This window comes from Pipistrellus hanaki (genome assembly GCF_964339955.1).
Source record: "Pipistrellus hanaki genome assembly, chromosome: 3".
NCBI classification, from domain to species: domain Eukaryota; kingdom Metazoa; phylum Chordata; class Mammalia; order Chiroptera; family Vespertilionidae; genus Pipistrellus; species Pipistrellus hanaki.
Window position 1 is genome coordinate 147,355,787 of NC_140505.1, and position 22,876 is coordinate 147,378,662.

The 22,876-nt window shown below is 42.7% G+C and overlaps 1 protein-coding gene and 1 long non-coding RNA gene across 3 annotated transcripts in view; one reads left to right on the plus strand and one right to left on the minus strand.

Moving 5' to 3' along the window:
- The window catches only part of ANO6 (anoctamin 6), a 174,824-nt gene extending 171,750 nt beyond the window's left edge, over nt 1-3,074 (minus strand). Inside the window, exon 1 of one of the 2 annotated variants that reach the window (XM_084876640.1) lies at nt 2,260-3,074. In XM_084876640.1, the coding sequence (XP_084732766.1) occupies nt 2,260-2,326 (67 nt within the window). In that variant the 5' untranslated portion in view covers nt 2,327-3,074. The remainder of the gene's footprint in view (nt 1-2,259) is intronic. The other variant, XM_084876639.1, reaches the window with a different exon arrangement.
- A 10,029-nt stretch (nt 3,075-13,103) lies between these two features.
- On the plus strand, nt 13,104-21,998 carry LOC311618922. The gene is made up of 3 exons (XR_014794416.1): nt 13,104-13,208; nt 19,497-19,558; nt 21,886-21,998. It is a non-coding gene; the product is annotated as an uncharacterized lncRNA (long non-coding RNA).
- The last annotated feature ends 878 nt before the right edge of the window (nt 21,999-22,876 follow it).

Genomic DNA, 22,876 nt, shown 5'->3' on the forward strand with positions numbered 1-22,876 from the left:
GGGCACCGCCTTCTTTTAGGGCAAGGTAGCAATTAGCATATTCCCTCCTTATAGGCTGTGGGCACTGCCTTATTTGAGGGCGGGACAGCAATTAACATATTTTGTCTTCGTTGGCTGTGGGTGCCACCATCTTTGAGGGTGGAGCAGTCAATTAGCATATTCCCTCCTTATTGGCTGTGGGCACCGCCATCTTTGCGATGGCCTGAGGGTCAATTAGCATATTCCCTCTTTATTAGATAGGATGATTTACTACTAAAACCTGCCAATAACATTATATCTAACAGCTGGAGTCAGCAGAGGGAAAGTGCATTAATCTGTATAGGTCTTGCAAATCAGAAAACCTGGGTTTGAACTTGAACTTGCTGTGGGAGAAGCAGGCGGAACACCTTTGAGGTTCAGTTTTCTCTTTTATACCAAAGGAAAACACTATTTTCTCCCTCCATAAGGATGCATATCTAATAAATTGTTCTCAACTGAATGACAAGTAAAGCTGAACCATGGGGTAAAATCCCCTCTGTTCATTTTATCTCTAATCAACAAGTATCACGTTCTATGAATTTTTAAATGAGCAGTGATTATAACAGATGATTCATAAAAACAATTTAACTGTCTGGCTACAGATGAATGGAGATATGACACTCGCGTGTGCGGTGTGTGTGTGTGTGTGTGTGTGTGTGTGTGTGTTATAAAGTAACAGCATTCGGCCATGAGAAAGGAGGAAATCCTGCCATTTGTGACACCATGGATGGAACCTGAAGGCATTATGCTAAGTGAAATAAATCACACATACAAATACAAATACTGCACATATATGTGGAATCTAAAAGAGCTGAACTCATAGAAACAGAATGGGGGGTTGGAGATGTTGGTCAAACTTCCAGTTATGAATAAGTTCTGGGGATCTAATGCACAGCACTGATTATAGTTCATAATACTGTGTCATATACATTAAAGATGCTAAGAGTAGATGCTCAAATGTTCTTAGCAAAAAGAGAAAGAGAGAAAGAGAGAGAAATGGTAATTATGTTATGTGATGGAGATGCTAAGTAAAGCTCGGGTAGTAATCATTTTTGCAATATAAGGGAATCAAACCAACACATTGTACACCTTAAACTTATACAGCGTTACATGTCAACTATATCGCGATAGAAATAAAAATAATAATAAACAAATACATTAGCAGTGCCAAGGCTGTGAAAGGAAGAAAGAAAAAAAAAAACACAAAAACACACCTAACTCCTAAAATTAAGTTACTTTCTAAAGTTATTAGAGAAGACTAGGGCTTTAAGACATGAACAAGAGCTGATGTGTTTTAAAGTGATCTGCATCCAGGAAACTGAGGCGGAGTCTGTGGAGCTGGCCAGCACGATAATTTAATTGCTAGTCTCCCGGAGGGACCCAAGGTCTCCATCACTGTCTGAGAGTGTTCTCTTGAGACCTGATTTTCTCCCTACCCCTCCAACTGCTCTCCCCCTTCCCCGCTTCCTCCTACCCTTTTGTTAGCTTTTAAGCAGCTCTCCCTCCACCCCTTTTACAACTTACTTGATGCATTTTTAAAAAAAAACTCTAATTAGGAACGGGCTTGCCCCGCCCCACAAGCTCCAGGGGCCTTCTGGGCTCTGGGAAATGCCTGCGGTCCACCCAGCTAAGGGCTTCCACCTCTGATTGCCACCTCGCGGGCTCTGCGGATGAAAGGAGGCCGCCGGCCCGCGGCCACAAATCAGTTCTCCGGCCCCAATCCTGCCCCCCCAGAGCCCGGCATCCGCCTCCACCTCCAAAGGATTCCGGCGGTCACACCCCGGTCCTCCCAGCCCCAACCAGCTCCCCGCACCCCGCCCGCGCCGGCTTTGCAGAAACCCCGGCGCTGGTTCGAGGCGGAGGAAATGACCCAAAAGTTGTCGTTTCTGAGTCAAGACTTCCGCGCGCAGCGGCGCCCCCGGGTCTCCCGTGACCGTTCCCGGGCTGCGTCCTTCCCCGTCCAGAGTCTGATCCCGGGGCCCCTGCGCGCCCCGCGCCCCCCCGGCCTCCGCGAGCGCAGCCGGGAGGCGACCCCCTGGCGTCCGCATTGCGGCCCCCGGACGGCGGCGCGGGCTTCCTCCTCCCGGCGCCGGGGGCTCCTCGGAGCGGCCGAGGGTCCCCGCCACCCTCCCCGCGGTGGGTGCCGCGCCCACGCGCCGTCCCCAACTTCCCCCGCGTGGGCTCGGGCTCCCGGGCGGGGACGCGGGGCCGGCGCACCACAGCAGGGAACCCCCGGCTCACCGATATCTCCATCCTCGTCGTCCTCCTCGTCCAGCTCCAGGTCTAACAGCACGTCCCTGGTCATCATCGCTGCCCCCGGAGGCGGCTCCGAACTTGGCACCAAGTTGGGGGCTCCCGGGTCCCGGATCGACGCAGCTGTCGCGGGCGGGCCCGGCGCCCGAATGGGGACGGAGGAGCGGGTCTGGCTCCCGGCTCGGGGGCCGCAGCGCCCTGCCCAGCCCGCGCTCCGGGCAGCCGATCCGAACCCAGCGCCCAAGGCTACCCCAGGCCACTGAGCATGCCCAGTGCGCGCGCGGCTGCGGAGGGAGCGCCTTCCTTCCCCCGCTTGCCGGGGCGATCGGGAGGAAGTCGGGAGGCAGAGGGAAGAGGGAGAGGTCCGGAGGCAGAGGGTGTAGTCGGCGCTCGCCTTCAGCGCGCCGGTGACCTCCTGGAAGGGCGAGGCGGGAGCATGCGGGGGTGGGGGGTGGGGGGTGCACAGCTCTCCAACGCTGCCCCCGGGCGCGGCAGCTCTGTGTCCTAAGGTCACAGAGACACACGTGCACGGGGCTGGCTTTCTTTGATGCTGTTACTGCGGAGGGGAGGACCTTGAGGGCGAGCCCATTGGAACGGCGCTTCTAAAAGGCGACGTGGAGCCCATGGAGGGTCTTCAAGCATCCATGTCTCTGGCTCGAAAGGGGATACGAATATTTCGTAGGGAAAGCGGGGAGGGGGATGATAGAGGAAGAGGCAAAACTCGTAGATGATAACACGCAACACCAGAAAAAGAAAGAGCGAGATCTAAAGAAGCATACGCTCTTCAAAGGCAGGAGGATTTCCGCCCAAAGTGAGGTTAGCGAGGGAGAGAAGCGCCCCCTAGCCCCGCCCGTGGAGCGCGCAGGGAGTGGTCCGGGGATGATCCCTCAGTGTTCTCCCATAAAGGGCCTGGCCACGCTTAGTCCTACGTGTCAGAAAGGCGCAGGAAACCAAGACCTCCACCCTGTCAACTCCGAGGTCGTGTAAAAAAAACAAAAACAAAAACAAACTATAACCCGAGGAAATCAAGAAATGGCTGAAATAAGATTGAGGCACAGAGGAGAAGAATGCATTCCTGGAGACCAAAGGGAACAATAGGACACATCCGAAGGGATTCTGTGTTGAACACACATGGCGCAATTTGAACTGCAGGCTCCCAGGATCATGTTTCTGTGGATCTTTTTTTTTTTTTTTTTTTTTTTTTTTTCAAGAAGTCTGGTGAATTTAGACGGGTCAGTTTTGACTTCTCAAAAGGGCTAGAGGTATATTTGAAATTCTTCTTATAGTCATTGTCTCTCTAACACTTCTCATTGAAACTTTTTATATATATTTTTTCCACTGAAGTACCAGAAGTATTATAATAACTAGAGGCCCGGCACATGAAATTCATGTGCAGGTATGGTTCCTAGGCCTGGCCTGCAATCAGGGCCATCTTCCCCAGCTGCCTGCAGTCACACACACACCCCACACTCCCCGCGCCCCCACCACCATCCACCCCCAATTCCCCCATTCCCATCCGGTGATGGCGAGCTGGGGGAAAGTACTGAGAGGTCAGCTGTTCCTGCCTGCTCGCTGCCCCACCCCCCTTGGAGGGTGGCCATCAGGCCATCGAGCCTGCAGGCCAGGGAAAGAGACCAAAAGGTGGTCAGCGTGCCTCATAGTGACTGATCCAGTGGTTGTTCTGCCATTAGGGTCAATTTGCATATTACCCTTTTATTATATAGGATTACGAGAACACTAAAGCTTCTGTGCATTTTATTTTCCCATACACATATTTTTGATGTTTTTATTTGAAAGAAATAAAATATTGAGATGAGTCATAAGTGGGAAAGCAGCCTTGATTATGCATTTTAAGACATGAGGAAATTGCTTTTAAGAAAACATCCAGGAAACACTATACTTACTTCTTAGGAAAACTTTCTGAATAAAGAAATTTCCTTTTAGTTTAAAGGGAAAACTATAATACTTTGAAGATGGGTGGGGGAGGGAAAGATGGAAGAATACACCAAAAAAGGAGAAGAAAAAACTGGGGTGTGTGTGTGTATGTGTGTGTGTGTTTTAGAGAAAGGAAGGAGAGTGAGAGAGAAACATTGATCAGCTGCCTCCTGCACAGCCTCCTACTGAGGATCCAGTGGCAACCCCAGTATGTGCTCTGACCCGAATCAAACCAGCAACCTTTCGGTGCACAGGACAACACCCAACCAAATGACCACACTAGCCAGGGCAAAAAATGTTTTATTTTAGTGAATTCTCTCCCCAGCACTTGTGGGATCTCCTGTAATAGAAATTCCAGAGCTATTTTAGTAACGTGATGTTTTCACTATTTTCATTTAACAAGTGCATATACAGTGCTTTTTATGTGGTAGGTGCAGTTCTAAATGTTTTACATTTAGTTATTTAATTCTCATACCAACCCTAGGAGTCATTACCACACTCAGGGCAAGGGAGTAACTTGTCCAAAATCACACAGGGAGTAAGTGGCAGGGCTAGGATTCAAACCCAAGCAGCTTGTTCCAGAATCTGTTCTTAGCCATGTTATAAACCACTTCCAAAGATATTTCTAAATCTGTTAAACACACACACACACACACACACACACACACACACACACACACAAAATACACACTCAAAATACACACACAAACAAACACCCTCCCTACCAATTCCAAACTCCCAAGTGCTCATCAACTCCCATCCAGAGTTTTCTCATCAAATGGTCTGGTGTTTATGGCCTAAGACTTCGTTCGAAGTTAATTAGTAGTTAGAAAACTCCTGCGGTTGATTTTGCAACAGGTTTGAGTGAGTCATCTGAAATTCTTCACAGATTTTAGAGTTTATATTTTTTCTTGCTTGATAAATGCTGCAGAGAGACTCTGCTGGCCTTATGTAAAAAGGTGACTGTGGCAGGAAGGGAAGTGAATTATTTACTTGGGTTAGCTGTGAGTCTATTATTAGTAAGCGCCGTTATTTCATTTAACACATTTTCTTCCTTGCAGTTTCTCTCATGAATTTTTTTTTCAACCAAGTAATATTTGCTTCAAAAATAATCAAGGTAATAGGCCAGATGTTTATAAGAACCACACCTATGACCCTGAAAAATGTCAGTTGTATCATGAATAGTTTGTGAAATAAAACATTCTTAATATGTGGCCGGGTTATTGGATTTGCAAAGCTTGGATCTTAGCTTTTCCAAGTCAAAGATCATAGGCCAAGTATTTTCTGCGTCATTGGTCTCCTTCATTGGTTAGTTACCACCTTTGACTGGCCACAGGATGTGCTTTCTCTGCCCATCCCTTAAATCTTGGTGTTTCTCTGGTTTCATTCCTTGGGTCCCTTTTAAACTCATTCAGTCTTAAAACTTGACTATCCAAAGCAGTACCAGGTTCATAGGCATTTAAACATGGCATTCACACAGGTCCTGCATGCAAACAGGCTTAATGCTTGGGGTCTTAATGCTCTGTGGCTGCTGGCTTGAAATTCTTAATAATGTCACCTTTGAATTTCGTTTTGTAGATGAAGTTCAAAGAGACAGTAGAGTTTGTGTGAGTTCACATGCAGTCTTGCCTCCGTGGGGTGGGTTCTCAGTGCCAACTCCCCTATTCCTGGCACCTCAGCCCTGCCCATCCTCCCCTTTGCCCCACTCAGGACCAGGATCACCAGGGCCTGGGGAGACGTGGGCAAGGGCACAGGGAAAGTCAAGGTCATGTGTATGTATCTATGGTATCTTGGGGTGGGGCATGGTGGCATCTATCTCTGCCCTAGTCGGCAGTGTCACAGGGTACCCAGAAGTGACTCAGTGGAGAGGAGCCTCTTGCCCATCCCCTGTACCTATGCATCCTGGCAGGGAAGTGCCAATCTCTTAGATGTTGCTCCTCCAATGTAATTTGGAGCATAGAGTTCATGAGAAGAAGAGATACTTGGCTCAACTTTCCTACCCTCAGCCAGATCATGGTCTGTCAGTGCTACGGGTTGGTGAGGGGGAGGGGGAAAGGTGGAAGCTGATGGATATCAGGCAGTCTTTGAACAAAGGACCCTGCATTTATATTTTGCACTTGGCCTTGAAAATTGTATAGCTGGCCCTGATTCTAAGATCCTACTTTCTATTCTAAATCTGTCTTCTGTGTTACAAATGGTATATCTGCCTGCATGTAGGATATCTCCACTTGGATATTTGTTAGACCTTTCAAATTCAGCAGGTCCTAAACTATATTTATAATCTCTTCCCCAAACCTGTTTCCCTAAACCCAGGAAACTAGTTACACAAACCAATAATTTGAGAATCATTTTGACTCCTTCCTCTATTTCTTATCATTCACATATAATCAGTCGCTACATCTAGTTGCATCTACCATATCTCAAGCACATTCTGTATTATCTATTGTTGCATTGCTGTATAACTGCATCGTATGGCATTTTAGCAGAGACCTGATGGAAGTGAGAGAAGACGTGCAACTCTCTGAGGGAATGGAGGCTTAGGCAGAAGGAAAAGCAAATGCAAAAGTCTGGAGGAGAACCAGCGGAGGTCATGGCAACTGTGACATAATAGGTTACCCCCAAACAAACTTGTATTATATCACACAGCTTCTGTGGGTCAGGAATTTGGGAGCAGCATAGTCGTGGGGTTCTGGCCTGAAAGCTTGAGAGGTTTGAGATCTGCATAATTAAAATAATTCACTCTCAGAGCAGTTCACGCCCCAGTGGTGCTGCTTGTCAGCAGGAGCACTGTTCCTTCCCACATGGGCCTCTCCACAGGCTGCTGAGCGTCCCCATGACACCAGGAGCAATCCACGGGAGAAGGAGAGGTCGACGCCACAGCATCCATTATGACCTAGGCTCGGAGTCACACACTGTCATTTCTGCCATCGGTTCCAGGGGTCAGTCCGCTGTACTCACTGTGGGCGGGGCTTACACAAGAAGAACATGAATAGCAGAGGCAGGGACGGTTGGGAGCCATGTGGAGGGTTGGGGCCACATATGTTCAGTGTCACTGTTGTTAAAATGGAACAACAGGCCAAATTGGACTCACCTTTGGTAAGCCACACCACCAAACTAAAATGTACTAACTAACCTAATTGCAGTTCCAGTCTCTTCCAGGAGTGAAACTTCAAACCAGTTCATCTGAAATTTCTTGATCAACTCTAGGGAGGTAGTCTGCCCAACAAGACCACCTGCCTTTTCCTAAGGGAAAGTGACCCATTCTTTTATCCTCAGATCCCTCCTTCTTCCTGCATGGAAACATCTTCCATTTTGTAAAGCTCTTTGGAGCACCCTTCTAGTTGTTAAATGGGATGTTCCCTGATCTGTGAATTGTTTATGAAAGCCAATTATATCCTCAAACTTGGTTGAATTTTGTTCTTGAACACTACTGTCATTCTTTATTCTTAGTTACTGAAAAAAACTATATGCTGGTTACTTTTCTGGTGTTGGGGACTCAATAGGAAAAGCAAAAAACAAAGATTGAAAACATCCCTACCCTCCTGACTTTCCATTCTAGTGGAAAGAGGCAAATAAATAAGTACCTGTCAGAAAATGATGGATACTAGTGAGAAGAATGAAGCAGGGCAAGAGCAACAGAGAATAATGGCTGGTGGATGTGGAGGGGACTGTATATCAGGTGGTGAGGGAAAGCCTTTCTGATCTCTGCTAAGAGGTCACTGTATCACTCACCTCTGGTTTGTTTTCAATGCCGCCTTTGTTTGAATATGAAAGGGTATCAGACCCCTGGCCATGTGGGGAGGCAGTGGCAGGGATAGGATACCTGGATATAGAGCATCTAGCCAAGGGCAGACCAGATTGAAAATTCAAAGCTATTTTTTTAAATGGTATAAAAAACATACAATATAAAATTTACCATCTTAACCATCTCTAAGTATACAGTTCAGCAGTGTTACATATATTCCCTTTGTTACGCAACAGACCTCTAGAACTTTTTCATCTTGCAAAATTGAAACTCCATAGTCATTGAACAAGTCCCATTTCTTCCTCCCTTCAGCCCCTGGAAACCAGCATCCTACATTTTTGTTTCTCTGAGTTTGACTACATTAGATATCTCATATACATGGACTCATACAGTATTTATCTTTTTGTGACTGGCTTATTTTATTTACACAATGTGTTCAAGGCCCAGAAACTATCTTTGGATAATTTCTATTTTCTTTTTTTTTTAAATATATTTTTATTGACTTTTTATAGAGAGAAAGAGAGAGGGATAGAGAGTTAGAAACATCGATGAGAGAGAATCATCGATCAGCTGCCTCTTGCACAACCCCTACTGGGTACATGCCCTTTACCGGAATCCTACCTGGGACCTTTCAGTCCGCAGGCCGGCTCTCTATCCACTGAGCCAAACCGGTTTTGGCAGATAATTTCTATTTTCTTAGTAAAATAGAAACAAATGTCATTAGAAGATGAGAATGTGGAGCGAAGTTTAAACAGAGAGAGGGTTTGGAACCCTTTTCTAGGACAGCTAGAAGAAAATGGACTTAGGGAATGCACAGGATCACACCAAAGACTCATGTGAGGTCATGGATTTCAGTGGAAACCTGGCAGCATTGTCATATATTTCTTCCCTAATCATGTTTCGCTACTGTATGTCAAACAGGTGGGTATGGCTATAACTAGGGTAGGGCTTTGTCAAGTATCGATAAGTTCAACAGAGGGATGAAAAGGGAGGGAGCTGATGGTATAAGCAAGGGAATACTTTCTTTTTTAAGTATATTTTTTTATTGATTTCAGAGTGGGAAAGATAGAAACAACAATGATGAGAGAGAATCATTGATCAGCTGCCTCCTGCATGACCCACAATGGGAATTGAGCCCACAACCTGGGCATGTGCCCTTGACTGGAATCGAACCCAGGACTCCTCAGTCTGCAGGCTGACGCTCAATCCACTGATACAAAACAGTTAGAGCAGAACTGCTTTTAATAGGATCCAAAGTATAGAGCAGTGAGAACATGACTAAAAAAAAAAAAAAGTAAGACCAGAAAGTTGTATATTCTGGTGGGTGGGTTTATGAAGATCACTGCAGCTATTTCTTACCTGGATTGCTGCTGAAGCTTCCTTATTCTTTCTTATCCTTTCTCACTGGTGTGACCTTGACACGAAAATCTGATGAAATTATTACCTTTCAATCAATCACTTGAGCTCTTGTCCATATCCCAAGCCTCATCTTCAGTACTTCTTCAGCATCTTAAATACCTTTAGAACCTTCAGTTGAGATTTCATTCTCTATTATACCTTCAAGACTTTGCGCATGGTTTCCCTTTACTTTGACCACTTCTCTCCCATCTTCTACTGGCTTTCACTCATCAGCTTCAATTTCACTTCCTTCTGGAAGAATTACTTGGTGTTCCCAGTCTCTATTGAATGCCTTTGATACAAACTTGCAAAGCATCCTGTATTTCCCCATGCTGGCATTTAATATTAATGCTTATTTGTTACTTATATTTTAATTCTCTGTATTTTCTATCTGGGAGGGAGAACTTGTATGAATAGCTCACTCTATATATGAAGCATATGGTATTTTATAGATGATTGGATAAAGAAGATATAGTACCTATATGCAATGGAATGCTACTCAGCTAGAAGAAAAGATGAAATACTGCCATTTGTGACAATGTGGATGGGTCTTGAGGATATTATGCTAAGTGAAACAAGTCAGACAGAAAAAGTTAAGAATCATAAGATGTCACTCACATGTGGGATACAGAACTGAAAGCAACAAATGAACAAACAAGAAAAAACAAAGAAAGAAAAACTCATAGGCACAGACAACAGAAGGAAGGGCAGCTAATAAAGGGCAGAGGGGTTAAATAAGTAGTGACAGAAGGTTTGACCTTGGGTGGTGGACGCACAGTGCAATATACAGTTAATGTATCATGGGACTGTGCACTTGAAATGTATATAATTTTATTAACCAAAGTCACCCAATAAAGTAAATTTAAAAAGTTAAATCCTAGCGCAGGAGATGCTTCATAAAGTGACCCTACTTCCTCCTTCTTGAACTCTTCTCCAGGCTTCCAGGACATTTCACTCATATGACTCCTCCATGCTGAGTAGCCACTCCTCTCCTCCCAGATCTCCAGCTATTTTTTAAAATTTTTTAATATTATTTTAAAAATATATTTTATTGATTTTTTACAGAGAGGAAGAGAGAGGGATAGAGAGTTAGAAGCACCGATGAGAGAGAATCATCGATCAACTGCCTCCTGCACACCCCCCACCAGGGATGTGCCCGCAACCAAGGTACATGCCCTTGACCAGGAACAGCTTCAGTCCACAGGCTGATGCTCTATCCACTGAGCCAAACCAGTTTCGGCATCCAGCTATTTTTTTTTTTAAAAAATGTTTCTTATTATTATCATTAATCCTCACCTGAGGATATACTTAGAGAGAGGAAGGGGGAGAGAGAGGGAGAAAGAGAGAGAGAAACATTGATGTGCGAGAGAAACATTGATCGGCTGCTTTCTGTACATTCTTCAGCCAGGGATTGAACTCGCAACCCATGTACGTACCCTGACTTGGAATTAAACTGGCAACCTTTCAGTGCACGGGACAATGCTCAACCAATTGAGCCATTTCGGCCAGGCCTCACCAGCTTCTTAAATATACAAATGTCCCTGTAAAAGCATCCAACTAAAACCTAGTTGGCCAATATCTTTCTTATCAGATAGTTGCTAAAATCAACATGCCTCCAAAAACAGTGGTGGCGGAGATACGTTTGGAGGGGAAATGTGTTGGGGAGAAAAAACTTGTCTTTCTCAGAACTTCATCTTAAGCGGGCCCTAACCAAGCCATCCACAAGCAACTCCTCCGCCACATTGGCTCAGGGGAACCGGCTCTGCTGACCGGCAGTGAATTATCTTGCTCAGCATCAGTGACTCATCTGTTGCTCTGATATCTCTATGCCACGTAAAGGGCATGGCAAACCGTGAGAGCGAGATAGCCCTGCTCCTGGCTTCTCCTTTTTCTCCTCTCCCGTGTAAACACCACCCAAGGCAGAGGGCTGGAGGTTTGTTACTCTGGCCACTTAACAGAGTCTCTAACAATTATTTAAACTTTTTGCCCATAGGGATTCAAACGTTCTAGTTACATCATAGATTGGTGAAGAAAATAGGAGTAAGTTTTCTGTTTGTTTGTTTTTGTTTTTGTTTTTAGAACTGTTTATACCATCTAAGAAGCAAGGAATGGAAAGAATGACCATTGCTATCGGGTTGTGCATTACCGAGGCAAATCTGTAAAATTAGAAAAGAAAGTATTCCAGCCACCTCATTTCCCCTTCAAGTTGCCTTTCTTCATCCACTGGTATACAAATGCCTTACTTATCTCAAAGTCTGCTCTCAAGAAAGGATATCTAGGCTCAAGGTGGAAAGACTTCAAAATGAGGACCCAGTATGTCCTGGGTTTGGTTCAGATCTTGACTCTGCTACTTGTTAACTGTGCCGATGTGGGCAAGTTGCTTCACTTTTGCATGTCCATTTCCTCATTCATTGGAGCAGTGGTCAGGGTAGAAGAGGGAAGTGATGGAGATAAAAATGCCTAACTCTCATTTTACATGAGTGTTATTTTTTTTTAAAATATATTTTATTGATTTTGTACATAGAGGAAAGGAGAGAGATAGAGAGTTAGAAACATCGATGAGAGAGAGTCATTGATCAGCTGCCTCTTGCACACCCCCTACTGGGGATATGCCCGCAACCAAGGTACATGCCCTTGACCGGAATCGAACCCGGGACCCTTCAGTCCCCAAGCCTATCCATTGAGCCAAACAGGTTTTGGCTACATGAGTGTTCTTCTCACTCAACAAATATTTACTTAGTCTTACTATGTGCTGTGCCTTCAAAAACACCATAAAACAAGACCCAGGACTGACCCTCAAGAAGCTTATGGTCTCGTTAAAACTTTTAATATATGCACACCATGTAATTGCTAGGAACTTTCACATACATTAACATTAACCAATTTCCCACAACAGGAGTTGTTATCGCTCGGAATCCCGAGCACTTCCAACCTCCACTCCCAATGGTCTTTGACTGGGTAGTTGTTCTTTCCATAAATATCTATTGAGGGCCTACTGTGCGCCAGGCTGTGTGCTAGTTACTGGAGATTTAATGGGGAACCTGTTGCTGGAACAACTGGATTTCATCTGACTAATGTGTGATTTCCTGAGCATATTCAAACAACACTCGGAATGTTTTAGAGCACATGTGTCAAACACAAGGCCCGCGGGCCAAATCCAGCCCACCAGGCCTTGCAATGTGGCCCGCACCGCGCTGTCATCACTGCACTCCGCTGTCAGTTTATGACATTGTCAGTTTATGGAGAACTGGAGTTCTCTAGCTCTTGTGTCTAAGAGGCAGTGGCATGAAATTGGCTTCAAGTAAACCATTCAGTAAACCATTCGGCCCGCGATTTAGGCTGGATTTTAGATTTTGGCCCCTTCTCTGATTGAGTTCGACACCCCTATTTTTAGAGTGAGGGTCTCCTGTTACAGTGTGAATCCTCTTATTCAGCAGCTTGACATGAAATCTCTGTGTTTCCTACATTCCCTGAAAAGATAAATACAACACAAGCTCCCAAATGGATGAAGGGAAGACAACAAGTTTTTATCATGCTCATCCTTCCCTCTCATCCTTCCATGCATTTTCTCATTTAACCTTCATAGCTAGGATGTGAGAGAGACATTATGGTCCGTTTACAGAAAAGAAATGGAGATCAGAAAGGCTGAACACAGATGGCACTTAACAAGTGTATTTTCGAGTTTACAGTTTGAAATTAAAAGACCATAAAATATCATGGCATAATTAATTAAATTAATGGTTATTTCCTAACAGCCCCGACGACGGGAACAATCCAGGCTCTTGGAGCAGCTCTCCTCCATGATGTCATTCCAGGACCCAGGGTCCCTTCATCTTGCCACCGCCATTTGTTGCCAAAGGTTGGTGGCTGCCATGTCCATATTCCAACCTATGAGAGGGAGAAAGACAACATTTAGGGCAGGTAGCTTTGTCCTTAAGGAGATGATAAATCCTTTCTACTTACACCCCATGGGCCTCAGCCTGGTTGTATGGCCACACCTACCTGCAAAGGAAGCCTGGGAAGTGGAGCCCATGCCTGGGCAGCCATGCGCCCTGCTAAAACACACGGTGTTCTATTACTAATTATAAGCCGACAATGAGTACTTAGGTCAGTTAGTAGTTTCTGGCATAGCTGGTAACCGATGAAGCAGGAATTCAAACTCCGATTTTCTGCTTGAAGCCAATTTCATGCCACTGCCTCTTAGACACAAGAGCTAGAGAACTCCGGTTCTCCATCCCTTTGTCTGCAATGCAGAATAACAGCAGCGACATTTTATTGTTATAGTTTAGGAGTAAGCCATTGGAATTGTGTGTCAACTTCTCAGAAACATAGGGTATTGTTTTTTAACTTTTCTTCCCATAGATTCTAATATTCCTCCCCAACCCCCAGTTTTCCTGGAAATATCTCAAGCTTCTAGTAGTCTGGCTCTAGAAGTCTGGCTCTAGTAGTCTGACTCAAGTGAACTACTTGTTAAGTACGTTTCAAAAGAAAGAGGAAAAATACAGCCACTTCAATAAAATTGCCACTTCCTTGCTAAATCCTTATGAGGAAATATTTTAAAGGAAGTATAATGCAGCAGACGATAGGGGTGTTTAAAGTTGGCTAATATGGAAGAGTCCATCAGGAAGACTAAGTGAAATCCCTCTCTCTCTCTCTCTCTCTCTCTCTCTCTCTCTCTCTGTCTTTTTTTTTTTTTTTTTTTTTTTTTTTTTTTTTTTTAAGGTTACTTTCCGAGATTCTTAAAAGTATATCATAGGATGAAAAAAGGAATATACCTTGTTAGTATATTCTTGGCAAAGAAAGAAATAATGATATTTTTTAAAGGGTGGGTTAAAAAAAACTACCCTATCCATGTAAAACTACTGTTTCTATAATATGGCAGGCTTTTGTTTTTATTTATTTACTTTTCATCTTTTGAGTAAATTATAAAACCCTATATTTTCTATCTTTCAGTTTATATATTTTTTCTTAAAGAAGGCCCCTCACATTGTGTGAACTTCAGGCCCTACGAAACCTAGACCCACCTTGTGAATTACTGTATTCCTGGGCCTAGAGTGCTACCTATCATAGAATAATCACTCAATAAATGCTTGCTAATAAATGAATGGTACCTGACATTTTATAGGAATTTCTAATGTGTCTTTCCATTTTAGGGAGGGAATTCCCATTCCTCTCACATGTGTGTTGCACTTGACTTCCACATGAATCTCCTGAAAATTCCACTTTTATCATGTCACTTCCCTATCCTAGAAATCTTCAACAACTTGAATCCACATGGAGAATACAGTTCAAATCTCCTAGCCCAGTGGTCGGCAAACTCATTAGTCAACAGAGTCAAATATCAACAGTACAACCATAGAAATTTCTTTTGAGAGCCATTTTTTTTTAAAAACTTAAACTTCTTCTAACACCACATCTTCAAAATAGATTCTCCCAGGCCGTGGTATTTTGTGGAAGAGCCACACTCAAGGGGCCAAAGAGCTGCATGTGGCTTGTGAGTCGCAGTTTGCCCACCACGGATCTAGCCTATTATTCAAGGCCTGCCCCGGAGGTTCCCATCCTTACCTCCTACCCCTTGTCTTCATGAACACTGCATCACAGACAGCTCTGCTTACTGCTCCGTGAGCATCCTTCCTCCTTCCATCCTCCCAGACTTCACAATTGCTACTTACATCATCTAGACATCCGCTTTCCGCCTATCTCTGCAAGAGCCTTCTCCGTGGAGCCTCCCAGATTCTAGCAGACCCAGTGTTCCCTCCCTCTTCTGAACTCTCCAGGCACACCATTCAATCAGAACTACCTTCTTCCCCGCCCCCCTCGCCGCCCCTGCCTCGGCTCCTTCAGACCCTGCTCCCACCCCAGCCCCCCAGAACTGCCTTCTATTACTAGTTTCCTTCCCTTGTCTCTGGTCCTTCTGTCCTTCTGGGTCATACGAGCACTTTTCCAAGGGACTATTCTCCCTCACTGGAGCCATCCCTAGTGTAAAGCCTCCCAGTTGAGATTGTAGAGATCCTAACAAGATCTGTTGGATTGTATATTTGGAGCCAAATGGGAAGAAATGACAGAATTTCACGACTTCCCTAGAACCAAATAAAATCAACAGAAATGTCAACAGAAAAGAAATAAAGTCAGGAAAGAATGGCAATATAATACTTTAATGCAAGTTTCTAAATCATAAATTCTTCAAGGCAGCTCTCTAATAGTTCCTGAAAAGTACCTGGTTTGGGGAATTTGTTGTAAGATTGTAACCCCAAAGATATCACAGTGTAGCAATGGGTAAAGTGATGACCATAGAGGTGGTGATTGATGGCAGCTCTGGTCCTTGGAGGTGGATGACACCTCGTCAGCAGAATTTACTCTGTTACTGCCTTCTAGGTTGCAACAACAAAGGAAAGAAAGTTTTTCCAAAGGAAAGTATAATTTCTATTTCATTTTTTAAAATGGTGACATTTCCCCCCAAGGCATAATGAGTCTTCTTCGAACTGTACTTTTAGGAAATGAGGAAGAGCTTTTGCCTCCTGCTAGCATCAGGCTGTGTGTGTGTGTGTGTGTGTGTGTGTGTGTGTGTGTATTTTAGCGATAGGCAAAACCAAAATTCTTTAGTAGAAGTTAATATTACAGCCCTAAAAAATTCACTCAAACATACTATTTTATTTCAGTTCAGACTCATTTCCAATTGTACTTAATCTTTTCCAGGCTCGTTATTACTTTCCCTTGTAGTTTCCACTGTGAAATGACATTTTTAGTCTCTTTTGCCCTCTATTGAATTGCCCTGGTAATAGCAATAACTAGCAAAATGCTAGTTCTCTAGCAGGCGGGGAAGACATAAATATTTGATTTCAGATCAGTGGTGTGTATAATTGTTGCTATAGAGAAAATCTTTGACTGCTGCCCAAATCTGGAGGCCTATTAAAATTTAATTTCTGGGTCTTTTTCACCTATCAAAAAGAATATTTTATAGCATATAAGCAAACCCTTCCCTGTTCCTATGACAAACTATCCTCCATTTGCAAGGGGATGAAGCCAGAAGAAATGCAACTCACCCACAGGGATAGAAATTAGATATTAGAGAGTAATTTCTTCAATAAGTACTAAAATTTTGGGAGAGAAATATTGTCTTCTCTAAGCATCCTTAAAAAATGGGATAGATTCATTTGTCTGCATATCTTTCTGTTAATATTGACAACTTCTGAAACATCATACAAAAGCAAAATAGGAAAAAATAGACCTGAAAGTAATTAATATATTAGCTTTCCTTTATAAACATTTGAAAAAAACGAAGTCCATACTTAGAAATTGGAAAACTATAATTCCATAGTAATTAGATGCTATTCAGAAGTTGTATGTACAGAATTCCAACCACAAAAAAGAAAAGATTAAAGCAAATGTTCTTATGGCAACAACGGCAGAAGTATAATACATGAAGTTTTTCTTCCTAAGACGTCACAATTGTAAGTGGGATTTGGTTACTGGCTGACTCATCTCATTATGTCCAGATGAATGAACTACTAAAGAAATAGATAATCCCGAAGCTTAATTTTGTGCATCAGTTTCAAAGGCTCTCAGCTGAACTCAAAGCTGTTATGGTAACACAAGTAACTGATCTATCGTCTGCCGCTCCTCGTTTTCCTCCTAATAGGATGAGATGTACACCCTAAAGAGATAAAAAGTTTAGCGAAGCATAATGATAGGTGAGCTATACATATATGCCCCCAACAACACTCAAGACTGATCAAAGGGTCAATGTAAAAAACAATCTAATGAGATTTTTAGAAATTTGAGATTTCCCTTGTTGCTATGTGTTAGGCGGCTAATTACCTTCCTGGGATTTAAGATAGAAGAGGTCAAAAGTACTAGTTAAGGAAGTAAGCTCTGGAGTCACACAGTACTGGTTATGCCACTTATTGTTGAGTGATCTTAAGCAAGTTTTTAAACCCTCCAGGCCTCAATTTCCTCATGTTTAATGAAAGAGATACAACTTCATAGAGTTGTTTTATTATGTTATTTTTTATTTTTTCCATTGTTTTTATTTATTTTTTATTTTTTAGAGAGACTGGAAGAAATAGGGAGAGGCAGTGAGAGAAACATGGTTGTGAGAGAAACACATCGATTGATTGCCTTCAGCACGCACCAAGATTGACCGGGGCCATTGTAACTGAAGTAGGTGCCCTTGACGGAATTTAACCTGAGACCTTTCAGTCTGTGGGCTCTAACCACTGAGATAATCAGCTAGGGCTTGAAGATTAAATGAAACAATATCTGTAAAATACTAGGAAAAGGCTTGGCCAGAACAGACTTTTGATTAATAAAAGTCATTATTAGCACCACTAACAATGGGCATAATTCTCAACGTTATCTTATTATTTTAAGCATTAATAATAAAGATAATAGTAACAGCCTTAACAGGGAGAATTTCCCTTACCATTTGTTGGGAAAGAAAGCTAAGAGAAGAAGTCAGACTTTTGTGCTTCTTCCCGATTCAATATACATTGTGTTAGTTAGAGGCTGTGGCCCAGGACAGGGAAAGGCCTGCAGGATTTTTTGGCATTGCCCAGGGGACCTATCTGGTCTCTGCCTCCTGCACTTTCTAAGCAGGATTCAGAGCTATTTAGGTTAATGATCAGCCTTGGGAGCTTTGAGCTGTCAGTTAAGTGATTCTTTGTTTCAGGTATGCATAGTCCTGATTTAAGCCAAGAATTAGAATGAGGAAATTATTAGACTGTTTACCGTTTTTTCACATAGAAAACTGTTGCACAACCTTGAGCCCGAAAAGTCAGACAGGATGAGATTTGTATTGACAATACTGTACATACCTGTAACTCTGAAATAACAAGGAGCCATTTGTTTCAAATATAGTAATTTACAACTTACTTTTATTTTTTGTCATTGCCTTGTGTGTGAGGGTGAGGGTGTTGACATATATTATCTTCTAGTGCAGCATTAGCTCCTCTTTCAGATGCTTTTTGTGAATTACACATGCAGGTGAGGAAGGTGACCCTGAATTTGGAAGAAATTACTTCCAAGAACAAAGTGATTATTGATATGCACCCAGGGAGATCTGGGAAGTCTGAGCAACATGACCAGGGTTGAGTCTCTGAGAGGTAGGGCTGGAAAAGTTGAGATTTCACCACCTCTAGTGTAACCTCTCTGAAGAAAGACAGAGTTATAAAGAGAATGAGGAAGGCTGAATAGCAACGAAAAGGCAAAAATAATTTAATTAATTTTATTTTTCTCAAGGGGACAAATGGAATCTGAAGAGCTAATATGAACTAGTATGAACTAGTAACTCGACAACTATGTTTTCTGAGGAGGCAAGATAAGCTTTTATGATCTGGATGACATTTCACTCAGAATTATATCCCTTCTTAGTCTACTGCCTTTTCTCTTCTCTTTCTTGGTAAATTTAGTTAATATCTATCAGATGGCTGCTGTGTGCAAAATTCTGTGCCAGGCACCTTGGTCACAGCAGAGAGCAAAAAGACACCCTGTTCTGGCCAGCTTAGTTATTATGGTAGCAGGAAAGACTACATAGTTCTTTATTGCAACCTAATTGGGATTTTGATTTATGCATCAATCTGAAATACATTGGTTAATGTGAGTCTGTAAGAGGCTGATTATCTAGATACATGGACCAAATTGAGTTTCTAAACCTACTAAGCAAGAGCCAAACCATCAACTGTGGAGGCACACAGAAGACACTGTGGCCCTAGGCATTGCCTCTGTGGGCATATTTCTCTGAGAACTAACCCATTCTCATTACTTTCACCAGGAAGGAGCAGTTGTTTAAAAAAAAAATTGTATATATATATATATATATATATATATATATATATATATATATATACATATATATATTTAATGATTTCAGAGAGGAAGGGAGAGGTGGGAGAGAGATAGAAACATCAATGATGAGAGCGAATCATTGATCGGCTGCCTCCTGCATGCCCTATACTGGGAACTGAGCCTGCAACCCAGGCATGTACCCTGATCAGGATCCTATTGGTTCATAGGCTGATGCTCAACCACTGAGCCACACTGGCTGGGTTTGGAAGGAGCAGTTCTTATCCTATTTCATCTACTCTGCCATATAAATGCATCGTTTTGAAAAATATGAAACACAAACATTGATTTTTGTTTTTGTTTCTAGTGGCAGTGTCTCCTGCCCTGCCCCGGACTCTCTGTGTGGTATGCACATGCAACTCCGAACAGGTAAAGCAGCAGGGAGAGGGTGCTGGGAACAGAGATGAATGTGAAGGGGATTTTTCTAAGTACAAAAATGGCGCTAAAAGCCAATGGATATAATTCAACAGCTAAAGAAAGTGTGTGATGAAAACCATGATTGCACAGCATCAATCAAGCTCTTTACATTCCAAATTTCAAGAATTAATTCTACAATATTTTTATTATTTTATATCCTGAAATTACCCAAGGCACTGATCTAAATCTAACCATGCGATTATAAATTTCTTAAAAAGTCATGAAGTCCTTCACAAATTATTCAGTTACTCAAGATTAAGTGTTATACTGGCTATTATATTATCTAATAAATCCTATTATCGATTATTTGTACAAATGATTTACACATTTTACTACATTTTTTTTTTTTTGCTTTCTGCCTATTAAGTAAGTTTTAAACCCTTAAAAGATGAGATTAAAATTGCTTGGAATAATATATTTTACATGAATAAAATGATTCAAAAACAACTGTAGAACAAGCAATTTAATTGCATCTACTTAAAATTGCTAAAAAAGCTCCATTTATGGGACTTTAAATTGTCCTCTATTTTTATTTAGTGTTTTATTTTTACCCCGTGTTTTGAATGATTATTTATTGATTTATTTTTAAATATATTTTTATTGACTTTTAGAGAGAGAGAGAGAGAGGAAGGGAGAGGAATAGAGAGACAGAAACATTGATGAGAGAGAAACATCATCTATTGGTGCCTCCTGCATGCCCCCTCCTAGGGATCAAGCCTGAAACCAGGGCATGTACTCTAACCAGGAATTGAACTATCATAGTAACCTCTTGGTTCATGGGTCTACACTCAACCATTGAGCCACACCAGCTGGGCTATTGACTGATTTTAAAGAGATAGAGGAAGGAAGAGAGAGAAAAACATTGTTGTTCTACTTATTTATGCATTCATTGGTTGATAATTCTAAGTACCTTGACAAGGGATTGAAGCCACAACCTTGGCATATTGGGACAATGATCTAACCAATTGAGCTACCTACTCAGCCAGGGCTACCCAGTACTTTATAGAACCATTTGTTTTTCTTAATTACTCTGACCCAACCATACAATGGGAATGGGAATAGATAGCACAAACATACCCTGACACACTTATGCAAAAATCTCATATTGAACTTGACTAATATGTGCAAAACATGTCCCCAAGACTCTTTTTTTCATGGCACAACTCTGGCAGTGATCAATAGATTGTCTCTCTTTGAAGGCCATCACTCTTATTGAAAAGAACTTCAACCAGATGTAAATAGAGTTCCCCATTATCCATGGGGAATACCTTTCAAGAACCCCAAAGGATGCCTGAAACTATGGATAGTACTGAACCCTTTATATACTATCTTTTCCTTAAACATACACACCTATGGTAAAGTTTAATGTATAAGTCAGGTACAGTAAGAAGAGGAACAATAATAACTAATAGTCAAATAGAACAATTATAACAATATACTATAATAAAAGTTATGTGAATGAGGGTGATCTCTCTCTCTCTCTCTCTCTCTCTCTCTCTCTCTCTCAAAAAATCTCATTGTACTATACCGACCTTTTCAGTTGAAGGAAGCACTTTATGGCTTCTCTTTGGCATATTCAAATGGCCAGCATCACCACTCTTGCACTTTGGGGATCACTATTAAGTAAAATAAGAGTTACTTGAGCACAAGCACTGTGATACTGTGACTGATGTGAAAACCATGATGGCTGCTGAGTGACTTACAGGCGGGAGTGTCAAGAGCATGGAGATGCTGGATAAAGGGCTGATATTCATGTCCCGGTGGGATGGAGCGGGCCAAACGAGATTTCCTCATGTATTCAGAATAGCCGGAAATGTAAATCTTATGAATTATTTATTTCTGGAATTTTCAATTTAATATTTTCAGACAGCAGTTGACTGTAGGTAAATGAAAATGTGGAAAGAGAAACTATAAATAAGGGTTGGGGAACTGTATTTTCTTTACATGCTCATTAATTTAACAGTTTTGTTTTAGTATGATTCATTACAATGATACTAGTCATAATAGTATTACCGTTAAAAATTGGCTAGTATGTCTACTAACTAATGTATAATTAAATACTTGACTGTGTTATAAAACCACCTTGTTATGAAACACAATAAGCAATTACTTATATTAAACTCATTAAGACCCAAAACAATTGCAAAGAAAAAGGCAAGCACATTCTCAAAATAGTGAACATCTAAGCACTCACCATGTGGCAAGAATGCTTCATGTGTTAACTCATTTAATCTTCATGACAGTTTTGGAACGCTAATACTATTATTCTCCCATTTTAGAGAAAAGAAGATAGTGTCACAGGAAGATCCATAACTTGCCCAGTGGGCATGGCTGAACCAGGCAGTCTGGTGCCAGGGCCAGAACTCCTCTACCATTCAGCTATGCCACTACTTGGTGATACCCCAGAATCCTATATAATAAAAGCCTAATTACAAATTGCTCAACTGGGAGTTTGACTGCTCACTATGATGTGCACTGACCACCAGGAGGCAGTGTGAGCATGGTGGGCATCAGCTACATGGCACTGGCAGCAGTGGCAGCAATGGAGGTGCTGCTGGCCCCATGGGCCCCAACAAAAGTGGGACTGCAGTGGGATGGTGGAGCAGGTGAGGGGGCAGCCCCAGGCCAAGGTGGGTGCGAGCAGGGGCCTGATCGTCCTGCTGATAGCCTGCAGACTGGGAGCAGCCCTGGGGGGGAGGGGGGAGGACTGCTGCCAGGCTCCCAGGTGCTGAGGGAGGGGTGGGGGGAAGGGTGGAAGCCAGCCCTGACTGATTGCCCTGCAGGTTGGATGGTGGAGCAGGTCAGGGCGGTGCGGGGGCCTGGTGTGGTGGAGATCTCCCTTTTCCATGTCCCGTACAGAAAGAGAGATGAACGAACTGGTTCTAAGTGGAGGCGGCCAGGGATTGAAAAATAATAGAAATAAAGAGAGAACACACAGAGATAGATTTTAAGATGAGAGCTGGGTGGGCCGCCATTCTGTCTGCTGGAGAGTCAGGAAGATGATGATGATGACCCCTCCCAGAACATTTATTTTATACTCCAATACCAGGAAGTTATCACCAACTTATTTGCATTCTTAAGTAGGCCCTAGCATTCCAGTTGCTTGTCTTGATTTACATATCTAGTCCCACCCCTGTGACACCTGGGCTGATATGAAGGCCAAGCTGATTACACTTTCCACCATCTTGAGCAAATGTGTATTCTACAATAGATGCAGCTCTGCCGATCATCTTGTTATCAGCTGACAACAATTAAAAGAAATGCCCATGT